The sequence below is a fragment of the Brachyhypopomus gauderio genome, chromosome 5 (genome assembly GCF_052324685.1).
Source record: "Brachyhypopomus gauderio isolate BG-103 chromosome 5, BGAUD_0.2, whole genome shotgun sequence".
Lineage (NCBI taxonomy): Eukaryota > Metazoa > Chordata > Actinopteri > Gymnotiformes > Hypopomidae > Brachyhypopomus > Brachyhypopomus gauderio.
In genome coordinates this window covers 2,249,452-2,263,152 of record NC_135215.1, presented here as the reverse complement: position 1 = coordinate 2,263,152, position 13,701 = coordinate 2,249,452, and the positions used below count along the sequence as shown (strand labels likewise).

General features: G+C 47.6%; 1 protein-coding gene across 9 annotated transcripts in view; it reads left to right on the top strand.

The window, feature by feature from the left end:
• phf21b (PHD finger protein 21B) overlaps window positions 1–13,701 on the top strand; it is a 61,515-nt gene that overhangs the window by 38,025 nt on the left and 9,789 nt on the right. For 6 of the 9 annotated variants that reach the window (XM_077004831.1, XM_077004827.1, XM_077004830.1 and 3 more), the window contains one exon: window positions 2,704–2,964. In XM_077004831.1, the coding sequence (XP_076860946.1) occupies window positions 2,704–2,964 (261 nt within the window). The remainder of the gene's footprint in view (window positions 1–2,703; window positions 2,965–13,701) is intronic. The other 3 variants (XM_077004828.1, XM_077004826.1, XM_077004824.1) reach the window with 1 other exon arrangement.

Below are 13,701 nucleotides of genomic sequence, written 5' to 3'. Positions count from 1 at the left end.
TTTATTTGTTATACTTTATTTCACCTGTGCCCTGGATTTGGGTGAATTTCCAGACTCTAGCTGTTAGCAGCTCCTACATGGATGAGAGTTTGTGGGGTGGTGGATGGAGGCCCTTGTTGGCAAGCGGTCTCATCTTTTTAAGCTTGGCCTTCTTGGCAACCATGCCAAAGTGTCAGTGCTCATTAAAGTTTAGCGAAAGGCTATGCAGGAAGGAGGGAGTGCAAAAAAAATAAAAATATCACCGGCTCAATAGAGAAAAGGATGAGAGGGGCTGGCTCTTTTATTGAAAGTGATGGGATTATAGGGCAAGACCCACTTCAGCGCGCGGCTTAGAGAACGCTCCCGAACGCGGCGGCAGAGAGGGTGTAAATGGAGCTCGCAGCTGGGTACTGCATTACGAAGAGGTTAGAGAACCACTGCTGGTGCCGGGCGAGGGCTTCACCCTCCCTGTATGAACACTCTCCAAGAACGGAGGGGAGCTACACGGGGCCACGTTCTTCTCGCCACTTCTCGAGGACACGACCACGGCCGGAGACCGAACCGTGCAGGGTTTTCCGGGGTCCGCGCAACCTTGGGGTTCCTGACACATGGGAGCGTTGTCTAAGTAAAAAATAATAATAATAAAGCAAACTTTAAAAATCGAGCAAAGGCTCGACTGTGTTCTGCCTGGCAACTACAGCCTGATAGGCTACAGCCTCAGAGGCTGATAGTGCCCCCGGCTCAGATGCGGCTCAGACCTGCAGCACTGCTTACCTTCGCTTCGCAGCTGATTTTTTTTGTCACGTTTTCGGGCCACACCCCCCCACCCCCGGAATGCAAGAAAGGGAACCGGCTAGACGACCCGAGAGAAGAGGGGCGGGGAAAGGGCAGAGGGGCGGAGAGTGGCCCTGGGTACTGGCCCTGTGCCTCCTGCCTTGTTCTGGGTGCTGATTAAGGCAGTAAAGAAGTGAGAATTTAGATTGCACAGAGGACTCAAGCCCTCTGTGTCTCTTCTGAGATCTCTTCACACCCCCCCCCCCCCCCCAACTTGCTATCCCAATGTCTCAGCCCCTTGCCGCAGCCTGAGTCTCCCTGATCCCATAAATTGGAAACCCGAAGCCAGAGCCACTTTCCTGATTAGGCGTGTGGAGTGAAAGGCAGAGACTTCCAAATGAATTCCAAGCATTCAGCCATTTTCCTTCTCTGAATGGGGCTGTCGGGGCGTGCGTGAGTGTGTGTGTGTGTGTGTGTGTGTGTGTGTGTGTGTGTGTGTGTGTGTGGGCGCGGGCGCGTGTGTGTGTACAAGGCCCTCTGTGCCCAGCCTAGGTAATTGTGAGTTCACCAAGCTGTGAAGGCATCGAGAGTAGCTGACTCTTCCCCAAACCACCCGCCGCACCGTCGCTCTGCAGAAAAAGTCGAAAATGCGAACTGAATCTAATCAGTTTGGCCGCTTCTTTTTTTATTTATTTCTGTACAGGCTGCGATGCAAACGCACTGTTTTCTCAGCACAGCCCCAAGAAGCCCGATGCAGAATCGCGCCACGGAGCAGTGCACTGCGAACGTGATTTATCTCTAAACGGGCGGTGCATTTTAAAACAACACAAACCCCGAGTAGCGGATTGTTTACGCGGTGGGGGAAATAGCGTCACCACCACTACCTTCACCGCCGCGACTTCCTCATCATTACCAAGCTGCGTTCGTGACATAGCCAGTGCACATTACGAGCAACACTAAGAGACGTGTCTCCTGAAGGACACGCCGAACGCACCTTTTACTTTAAGCCTCTTTTTTTCCAGAGCTAGCAGCACACAACGGGAGCGGAACAGTGAGTGAAATGGTCTCTCATATTGGAATGGCTGAATAGGAAAGCCCGCTCACCCCCCCCTCCCCCGCTCCACTCAGTCCATAGAAAACGATAAAAGGCAAAGAGAGAAATAAGACAGGGGCACTGGAACGGAATATAAAATATTTAGAGTGCCTCCTCTTTCAGTGGTAGGAGTGTGAACCATGCTTATCTCTGCTTTGGATTGTGTGTGTGTATATATGTGCGTGCGTGTGTGTGTGTGTGTGTGTGTATTTTCTTCCCTCCAGAGAAGTGGGCGGAGTGAAAGACAGAGAGAGAGAGAGAGAGAGAAAGAGAGATAGGGAAGAGAAAGGGAGAGATGGAGAGGCAGATGATAAGGACAGATCTGTAGCTCGTGAGACAAGTAGGCTTTCAGGAGCGCGACGGAGAGCAGGGCCAGTTCATTTGGCTTGTTCTCAAGGACAACGCAAAGGACGCAAAGTGCTGTTTCATTTTCTGGTCTCGGCATTAAGTGCTAGGAAGTGCTTAGATGAATTGACGAATGAATGCAGGCGCTAAATAGACCGTAATTTATATATATATATATAAAATGTTTGAATTTCCAGAGGTCCCTTAAATAAGATCAGCTGATGGAGCAAGAGTGTGCTCGCTTGTTTTTTACCCCGTGCAACGTGCGATGCGCCATGCGAAATTTGCCGCAAAAGAAACTTCGCCAGACGCCACGACCACAGCGCGGCCCGGAGGCCTGGAGGGGACGTGCGCCCTGAGGCGGACGGCCCCACACACTCTGGAGCAAAATCGTAGATTAAGTCCAAACGGGGCCCTTGGCACCGGTGCCCTTCAGATACAGGCATGCTGGGGCTTCAGTTTTTCCTCCTTCCCTAACCTTGGTGTGCCCCCCCCCCCTTCCTCTGTGACAGAAGCTGGCGGTAAGAAGTTGTCCAGTGGGGACGCCGGCCAAGCCCCTCTCCCTCATCAAGGCGCCCAGCCAGAGCATAGCCATCTCCGTCGTGCCGGCCAAGGCTCCCGTTTCCATGGTGACCGCACACATGAACGGACAAAAGGCGGCAGGCTCCGAGGGGCTGCAAACGTCGCCCATCAACCTGCAGACGGGCGGCAGGACGGCTGCCGTGGGCGCCCAGACGCTCGGCCGGAGAGCAGGAGAGCTGTGTCACTCACAGGTGCCCCGCCCCGCACACACACACACATAATCGCGCACAACCGCTTAAAAGTCTGACAAGTGATGAATAACCAAGTCACAGCGTGGCTCGGACCGGCGCACCTCTGTGGAGGAAAGTACAACTTTGAGCCAATCGTGCATTTTGGGAAGGGGACTGCAAAAGAGGTCTTTAGCTTTGATGCGGCTAACCAGATCCCAGCTAAGCATCTGCAGCTTGGTGATAATATTCAGTGAACTTCAAATGTGTTTTAACAGTGACTCTCGTGAGCTCATCTCAGTACAAGATGACCTCATCTGCTCTTAAATTAAGCGAGAGCTTTGCTGCTGGGGCAGGCGGGAATACGTGAGGTTAAATCTACAGATGGACTAAGATGCAGCATTCTGGGTCATGAAAGGGCAGTGTGCCCTCAGAGCACAGCTTGAAACAGTTTTACAGAAAAAGTTATAAATAAACGTTTCAAAAATCAATGCACATTATGTTATCGCAAGGGTTTTGTGATGAAGGCCGTAAATGAAAGAACATCTTAAGAAAACGTGCTACGAGCCTACGTCTGTTTTCATCAGTGTTGTGATGATACAGCTCATGCAATATTATAAAACATATTTTTAACACTCAGCTTTATCTGAACTAAATGAGAAGGTCCGATATTAGAAAGGAAAAGCATCTGTTCAGCCCGTGACCTCCACAGCCGCAACCCAAGGCCATTGATTATATTTTGCAGCTGCCACTTCCTTCCTTGGGACTACCTTTACACCGTAGTAACTCTCAGAGAGGGGCGGACTAGCCATTGATTTTGGAAACAGTAGGAGCTGGGTTGTCTTGAGTCTTTTGGAGAGCAAGTGTTTCATAAGCACAATTTAAAACGGTACGCGGCCACAGAAACCTTAGAAAGGCTACACCCCATTAACGGTCCTACCGGGGAGCCACTTCCGATGACGAGGTCTTTGCTTTGCCACTTGAGGGAGGTGTGGCTAAGACCTTGTTAAAAGCACATTCTGGTTTAACGAGTTAGAGCTTCATCTAGAACCTTGTGGTAGACGTGCGGTATTCCAGAACCTCTCTCTAGCCTGAAGGTACCACATATAATCGCTGAAAACTGTCACCAGAGGAGCGGCAGGTGCAGGTCCCTGACAGATGTCGCGCCACTTTTTTCTTTATTATCGTTGTTTTAGAGAAGACAGAGGTGCACATTAACCATGGACTCATTTCAAACTCAAGTTTTCTTCCATCTTGGGCTGAACGCCAAAACGATAGGCCCGAGGAACCGAGGAGGAACTAAAATTGGCGAAGGGTCAGATAACCTATTGGGATCCAGAGAGGGGCGGGTTTCATCGGCATCAGCTGCTGGGGGCAACAGTCGTTCCTCTCAGCATCCGCATGGGTACCCGGCCCCTCCCGTTCGGCCTGGGTCTCTAGGCCTGTCCCTCCCCCCCTTTCGGAATCTGTCTGTTTGAGTGAAAGGGGGGAGGGTCATGTGGCAGGATTAGTTTACTGCTTCACGGCTGTGCTGTTTAGTGCTGCATTCAGCTTGCCCCAGCTGCCAGGGTGCAGAGCTAGTTAAGAAGACAGGACCTGCGATGGAAGCTTGTACCTCACAGGCACCGATGCCCATAAAACACAAGAGTTTTATGAACCAGTCAGAAGCACCGAGAGGCCATTTTGTTGCTGAGCGGTTGTCGGGGGAGCAGATGAGGTGAGGGTGTGGGTACAGGCCACCTGGCCACTAATTTGAAGATCGATAATGAGGTGTAAGTGGACTGGCTGGACGCATGGACACACACGTTAGGCACATTGTTGCGGAGTGTGAACGTCACACAGCCTGTTCGTGAGGAATGAGAAGCAGCTTTGTGGCGACAGCACGTTGATTCAGGTCAGCACGGAAACAAGAATGCTCACAGCGGTACATGCCAAATGGCAGACTGGAAACAGACACTACTACAGCCCCCTAGTTCAGTGCAGAGAGATGCTTGTAAAGTGCAAAGTTTGTTCAGTGACCTCTGTCAGACCATTAAGGATTTTAAAAAGATTTTTATTTGCAAATGATTTATCAAAAATAGAAAAGGATGCCCTGTATTTGTATTCATATTCATATTTCAGTAAAACAATTATATGATTATACTCTTTGATCTGGGCTGATAAATGGTATTTCAGTTTGTTGTGAATATAAAAGTGGAGGCACATATATGATTCAAATAGACAATGGGAGGGGGCCGTATACATTATAATTTTTAAATAATGTATTTATTAGATTTCTTTATAGAACCAATAACAATTGACTTCGGAGCCTAAATGGCCAGATAATCTTATTATTATCATTATTATCAGATACAGTAATGCAATGTTAACAACGCAGATGTGGGAATTGAAACTAATACAGATTTCACACAAACTGGCCACATCACATCAATAATTCTGCCAGGTTTGTTTTTTCCATCCTGTTTTATTACTTGCAAGCTTAAAAAGTCATTTAATCAGGGTGTAGGTGGTGGAGTGTGAGTGTAAGAAGACTAATTTATTTCAAATTATTTTGTCACATGCATGACACGCACAGACAAAATGGACATAGTCCAAAATGGACAGATGCCAGCTATCAGAGCATCACTGCTCTGCTCTGAGCCCTTGACATAATCATACAAAAGATCACATAGAAATCAAACTATGCCATGTCCTCACACACCAGTGGTGGTGTTTAACTTGTGTATGGTTGTGGTGTGTGAGGAGGTGGGATCTCTAAAAAATGGTCAAAACTACAGTACACCAACCAGACATTTCAGGAATTCCAGCCAGAAAAAGACCATGTATGGTCACCCTAACCTATAATCATTAAGACAGGACAGGCAATAACAAGACAATTACTGTTAAACATAACGAGATTATAGCAGTACACTCCACAGAAGCAGCATCTGTCTCTACATGAAAAAAGTAATTAAGATTAGAATAACAGTTATGCTTTAAATAATATTTGAATACACAATACAAAGATCAGACATGTCCTGATGCTGAGTCATACCCTGAGAGTTTACTAATGTATTTTACTTCAAACGTGTCTGAATTGTGCAATGATTTCATCGTGGTAATTTGTGGCCACTGTTAATTGCGTATTAACAAAAGTAGTTTAGAAATTTCAGTACAAAATTAAGAAAGAAATGTACTCTTGTTTTGTTAAACAGTCCCCTTTCATTTTCGACTTTTATGGCTTCTGACGGCTTCTGTTTTTTAAACCAGGCTTTACTCACTTTTGACAGTCGAGGTCAGGCCTGTCAGAGCAGCTGTCATGGAACACTCAGACCTCTTTTCGTACACATACGCAAGGCTTTCTGGAAATTTCTCCAACTGAATGGGCGGGATGGTCGGGGCCCAACAACAAATAGCAGTAAAGTGACGCAGGCGCCATGCCTGCAGCTGCCCGCTCTGCCCACTAGGAGGCGCCAGTCATACAGGCTCCGTTATGTACTGGCATGCAAGCTACACGGCTAGCGTGGAATGGTGATCCAACTGGCCCCCCGGGGGCGTCGTGTGTGCAGATGGGAGCGTGGAGCGTGTGTGGAGGGGGGGGGGGGGGCTCTAATCACACACTGAGTGCTCTTTTTAAAGCCTCTGTCCGTCAGCAATCGTCACTTGTGCTATCAGGTGTATGTATATATACTCCGTCTTTCAGGACGTCGGTTCAATGGTGTGATCACACCAAGGCAAGAACTGTGAGCGTCAGACTTGTTTCACTCCATGTGTCGAATTCAGTGCAGCCAAAGTGACTTAACACATCTGTGCGTTGCATGTGTGGGCGTGCGCATGTCAGGTGGAGGTCTTTTTCATAGAGGGTCGTTTACTCAGATATAGTCCAGGACAATCCAATAATGGTAACAAATCAGTCACCACTAATCTTTTCAAAATCAGGAGCATGGCTAAGTGAAGTCCTTTCTGGCCTGTCTGCTTGCAATTCAGCAGGCCTTTCGCCGAGGTACATCTGGGTATACGTATTCTCTTCGCTGTTATAAAAGTTTCATCTGTAGATGCAATTTCCATTCAAGCCCACCTGCTCAAGATGGGGAGGGTGTAAGCGTGCGTGCCCTTGGTGGACGATGGCATTTTGGTCGTTCACATTTGGTCGCCCCCAAGTGGTTGACAGCAGTACTACACGCCACAGATCTGTGGAAGAATAAAAGTCACTATCCTAGTTTGATGTCATAGACCTGCGCAGTTAAAGGGATGTTGTTTTGCGATATTTATATAAATATAAAGGGATATTTGGAGAAATACACAGGATTTAAGTAACCTTGTTGACTCATTAATTTGAATGATACATCTTATACTGTCTTAAAAATTTGGTATAAGATTTATCATTCAAGGTTTTGAATTTGTCTGTTCTATTTAACACTGACACTGGCCTCAGACATACCTTTGCTGGGTTCCAGCAATTACAAATAAATCTGCCATGTTATCACAATGTTTGTGAATACAAAATGAAGTAGAAGAGTACCCTACATGATGTGTTTGGGTAGTATGCAATGATACAAAATTATACAAACCTCTCTAAAAGCTTGAATCTTAACAGTGATGAAATTATACACCTCTCATCACTTATGCTTTTGGAGAGCTCAGAGATAAATTTTTATTGGAAATCACGTCTTCTATATGGTGGGGTCTTGACCTCAATATGAGTCTGAAATGAATCTTAAGAGCCATCCTTTGAAGCATATATTTTTAGTAATCACCGAAAAATACCCTAGTCACATAAAACATGGCCTCGTTATTCTGAGGAGAAGCTGTGATTAATGGTTCTTTTTAGTGACCCAGCAAACTGCATTTCCCATCATTCCCTGCTGCTACTTCCTTTTCCTGGAATGTGCTGAACCACATTCTTGTTGAGGATCTTATCAGGTTGTGGCATCTAGGTGCCATGGGTTGTAAGGAGGCTAACCTGAGAAAGAGAGAGCACTGAAAGCCCGAGGGAGTCTGAACCTGCTCTACTCTGACATTTAATGCTTCTTTTTAGTTCTTCTTAATAGATGTAAAGCAACTTTAATCTTTGAGGGAATTTCAATTTTGCTCTGAAATGAATCAAGAACTCTGAACATTTGTTCCTTCCCCTTGATCCCTAAAAACGTCCCTGTGATTCAACCCATGGTCACACGGCATCACGCTGTATAAGGACGAAGCGAATGTCACACGAACCAAGTCTCTGTTGTCGGCGCCTCTTACATCTTTCAGAGCGGCTGGCCTGTGCAGGCGTGCACGGTAGGTGCGCTCCTGCATCCTGCCCCTGTGATTGGCTGTCGGATTTCTCACCATCAGTCTGAATCCCCACAGCTGAAGATGAGGACGAGGAGGCCCGGAACCTTCCAAAGATGAAGACGAAGGTGTACAGTAGAGTGGCCACGGCAGGAGAGCAAGGAGCTTCTCCTTAAACCTGAAATGTGCTTGTTAAAACACACCCACTCCTTCTCTCTCTCTCTCTCTCTTTCTCTCTATCTATCTCTTTCTCTCTCCCTCCCTCCATCTCTCTAGCTTCTGTTCTCTCTTTGATTCCCTGTTTCTTCTTTCCCGGAGCTTGTCACTAATGCATGAGAATACATGTATTAGATAACATGGCAAGGAGATAACAAAACCCGAAGCCGCCGGGCAACCTGGACTCCTCTGGCTCCCTCGCTCTCAGCAGAAAGAGATAAACCGCAGTCTTCACTTTCACTCTCTCCACTCGCACTGTCCACAGATCATAACTCTCAGAAGCAGCGGCGGTGCCCTCATCCTAATATAACCTGGGTAATATACAACAAGGGATCTGCTGTGTGCCACAGCGTGTGTGCAGGAGCAGATGGAAAAACCAGATGCTTTAAAAACCAAGATGAAAAGGGGGCCCGGCTGTAAAAGAAATGTGAAATGGAGATTTCAGAGCTCTGTTTTCTGGGTTTGAACAGTTGGTGGCTGGGTGCATCTCTATGTGGTTTGTACCTGGGTGCATCTCTACGTGAGTTGTGGCTGGGTGCATCTCTATGTGGGTTGTGACTGGGTGCATCTCTACATGGGTTTTGGCTGGGTACACCTCTGCATGGGTTGTGGCTGGGTGCATCTCTACATGGGTTGTGGCTGGGTACACCTCTACGTGAGTTGTGGCTGGGTGCATCTCTACATGGGTTGTGGCTGGGTGCATCTCTACATGCGTTGTGGCTGGGTACATCTCTACATGGGTTGTGGCTGGGTGCATCTCTACATGGGTTGTGGCTGGGTACACCTCTACGTGAGTTGTGGCTGGGTGCATCTCTACATGGGTTGTGGCTGGGTGCATCTCTACATGCATTGTGGCTGGGTGCATCTCTACATGCGTTGTGGCTGGGTACATCTCTACATGGGTTGTGGCTGGGTGCATCTACATGGGTTGTGGCTGGGTAGTTGTGGTTGGGTACACCTCTACGTGGGTTGTGGCTGGGTGCATCTCTACATGGGTTGTGGCTGCATAGTTGTGGCTGGGTGCATCTCCACATGGGTTGTGGCTGCATAGTTGTGGCTGGGTACACTCTATGTGGGTTGTGGTTGGGTACACCTCTACGTGGGTTGTGGATGGGTAGTATTGGCTGGGTGCATCTCTACGTGGGTTGTGGTTGGGTACATCTACGTGGGTTGTGGTTGTGTAATTGTGGTTGGGTGCATCTACGTGGGTTGTGGCTGGGTAGTTGTGGTTGGGTGCATCTCTACGTGGGTTGTGGTTGGGTACACCTCTATGTGGGTTGTGGCTGGGTAGTTGTGGTTGGGTACACCTCTACGTGGGTTGTTGTTGGGTACATCTCTAAGTGGGTTGTGGCTGGGTAGTTGTGGTTGGGTACACCTCTACGTGGGTTGTGGTTGGGTACACCTCTACGTGGGTTGTGGCTGCGTAGTTGTGGTTGGGTGCATCTCTACGTGGGTTGTGGTTGGGTGCATCTATGTTGGTTGTGCCTGGGTAGTTGTGGTTGGGTGCATCTACGTGGGTTGTGGTTGGGTACACCTCTACGTGGGTTGTGGATGGGTAGTTGTGGCTGGGTGCATCTCTACGTGGGTTGTGGTTGGGTACATCTACGTGGGTTGTGGTTGTGTAATTGTGGTTGGGTGTCTCTACGTGGGTTGTGGCTGGGTAGTTGTGGTTGGGTGCATCTTTATGTGGGTTGTGGTTGGGTACACCTCTATGTGGGTTGTGGCTGGGTAGTTGTGGTTGGGTACACCTCTACGTGGGTTGTTGTTGGGTACACCTCTAAGTGGGTTGTGGCTGGGTAGTTGTGGTTGGGTACACCTCTACGTGGGTTGTGGTTGGGTGCATCTACGTGGGTTGTGCCTGGGTAGTTGTGGTTGGGTACACCTCTACATGGGTTGTGGTTGGGTACACCTCTACGTGGGTTGTGGCTGCGTAGTTGTGGTTGGGTACACCTCTACGTGGGTTGTGGTTGGGTACATGTCTACGTGGGTTGTGGCTGCGTAGTTGTGGTTGGGTGCATCTCTACGTGGGTTGTGGTTGGGTGCATCTATGTGGGTTGTGCCTGGGTAGTTGTGGTTGGGTACACCTCTACGTGGGTTGTGGCTGCGTAGTTGTGGTTGGGTGCATCTCTACGTGGGTTGTGGTTGGGTGCATCTACGTTGGTTGTGCCTGGGTAGTTGTGGTTGGGTGCATCTACGTGGGTTGTGGTTGGGTGCATCTATTCGTGGGTTGTGGTTGGGTACATCTCTACAATGCACAGCCTGGGAAGCTAAAGCTGCATGGGGTATTTTTGGCATAAGTAAGGCGACACCTGAGGCCAGGCTGAAATGTCAGTGTCTGAAGGAATAATGGCTGCTTACTGAAAGCCTTTTTCAACTCGGCGAGCGATGGACACGGAGCGAGGAAAAGAAAGGCTAAAGTCTCCCCCCTGACAGCTGTGCAGGAGGATACAAGGGACAGGGGCAGATGAAAGACACTCTTAAACCCACCCCCCTTACCCCACCCCTTAGAATGGCAAGTGAAACTGGGTCCAGTCCATGGACCATCATGGTGGGGTAAAAAAAAAGACTTCATACCTGGATGGAATACGTCCAGGAATTTGATGATGGGGGGTGGGGTGGGGTGGAGTGGGTCACATGGTGTTGTCAAGAAAAGGCCCAATGGCCTCGTTGTTTTTTTAATTTTATTTTTTATCTTTTATTCACTACTTGAAAATAAAGCCAGAACAGGAATAAAACAACTTCAAGGTTATGGCACTCTTACTCAAGAGGAGGCCTGAGAGAAGGCTGGTGGGGTCTGGGGGGCAGGGGGCACCAATTACGAAAATGAATGCCCTCATGGAGGGAGAATTTTCATCTTGGCTGTTACCATGGGAACAGCCCCCCCCCCCCCTTCAAACCTGGCCTTTCTCTTGGTTTTTCATGGCACAATGGAGGGATTTTACAGCAGGAGAGAGACTGATTGGGCTTGTGTTTTTAAAAGGAGGAGCTCACTTTTTTTTGATTGTGCAGAGAGAAAGGAGCAAGACTCACTGGGCCAGAGAAAACCAGAGTGAGATTGAGAGCTGACAGCAAATGCGTATGGAGTAAAACAACCACATGTCTGCCAGCTATTCAAAAATACAAGTTATTATTATTACACTTAACAGGTCATAACTATCAGCCGGTCACACACTATACTTTGAGGGAATTTAGAGAGCGTGTTATTTGAACCCTAAGTCAGCCTTTCACTTGATATAGGCCTATCACTATAAGGTGTTATAGCATATCATTATATTAAGTTTGGGAGTAAATCATCGGCTTGAGTGCGTGTGAAGTGGCAGGCCGAGCTGCAGAAGAATCATATTTCTCTCTGCTCATGAAAGGCTGACCTTCAAGGGCAGCTGTACTGGTCCGATACAATCCTGTTCCCAATATCTCACGCCGATGCTTCTGTCAAACAGCCATACATACCCGCCATAGAATTGTTAATGCACAGCCAGAAACTCTCAAAGCATTCGGGACTTTTGTATCAAGCCTTGCATCATGCCCAAATGTCACCAGGAAACGTGAGGTTATTTATTATGAATATTATCTGATCATACTGAACATGTGTACTCGAACACTGACTAGAACTACTGCTGAAATGAACCAAACTGTGGTACTAGGAAAGGCTGAACGATAATATAGCCTTTTTTTATGGTTTATGAATAAGATGGCTCTCGTCAAGGCTGTGACATGATAAAGGAAGGTCATGTCTGCTGTCCCACTGAGGCAGGTCACGTTTCCTGTCCCACTGAAATTTCTGTTTGCGGGTGCTGTGTTTACACCTTGCACGGCGGGCCTCGCCACCTCGGCCGACGGGGGCGGCGACGAGTTGTTGGCGCTAATCTGCCAATCAGCTAATCAGCTTCTGTCTGCCAGCGTTGTTGAAACTGGCGACGGAGGAGAGACCGCAAACAAGCAGAAAGCGTCACCGGAGAAATGCGAGAACACGTTGGAACCAAAGACGCTGTGCCAGCATGCTTTTAAACGCACAAGCTGTACGCAGAGATTAGTGGAGGCTTATGCTTGCAGCTGGTCTAAAGGCTTAAAAAAAATATTAATATGAATCTGAAATGTAATATCTGAAGCATAACAGACTGTACTGTTATTAACGGAATTACAACAGTTAGTAACAAAATAAGTGACTGGTTTGGACTGTTTGGTCTGCATATATGAACACAAACACATCTTTATGTCAAATGTGAACAGAAAACAATGAGGAGATATTTTTAGCCTCGGACTATAATTACTTTAGATGTCAAATCTGAAATGCAGGAAAAGGTCAGGCAGTTCATATAAAACCCATGTTTGGGATATTAATAAAAAAAAATTATTAGCTTAAGATCAGTGCGTCTCCCCCTGCCCCTCCCCCTCACAGCCATGCCCCTCCCCCTCACAACCATGCCCCTCCCCCTCACAACCCTGCCCCAGACTGCAATCTCATTTCACTCACTGGAGATCATTAGTCACCTGGCAAGCCAAATCTCCTGTGAGGGAACATTATGGCAGCACTGCTGAAATCTGCTACCCACCCAAACATATAAGCTTCCAGTGTGGGACAAAACACGAGCAAACCTCGAGCGTTGTTGGGGAGACTGCATGTGTTTTGGTGAATAATATTTTCATTGTCAAAGATGCAGGACACCTATTCTAAGTGCCTGTTTGGCATAAATAATGCATTTAAATTCTAAACAATATTAGCATATAGTGTGTAACTCTTATCTATATAACCAATGATTCTTTGAACCACTCGGTTCCTGATTAATCCTTGAGCTGTCTCAGCTGCAGCAAAGCTGTGCATATCACAATTAATGTAGATTTCTTTTATGTCAGCATAATTAGCTGCAGGTATTTCTGTAATATAGTTCTCTTACACTCCAGCCCTTAAGCAGTTCCTCAAATAACAAATTTATTACCAAGTTACAGATTAAATAAGATTGACTGCTGACTTAATTGACAAATCAAAACAGAAACGTTCGGCATTCTGGGGAAGTCAAATTAACCAGGACAAACAAGCAGCGATGGTGCTAGTCTCTGAGTGATGAGCCACTCCGCTAACGCCTGGGATGCAGTCGATTAATGAACTCGGCTCTGTGTCCTGGGTCCTCGCACGACAGATTCATCTGGGAGGTGAGCCCTTCCCAGAGCGACGAACAGAAGTGGCCGTTTTTTCTGCCTCCTCTGTGGCGGGGGGGCTTAAAGGACGCTTTCATGTTCTCAGCTGTTAGCCTGCTTGCTTATTAGCGTTGACCCCATGGACCTAACAAGCAC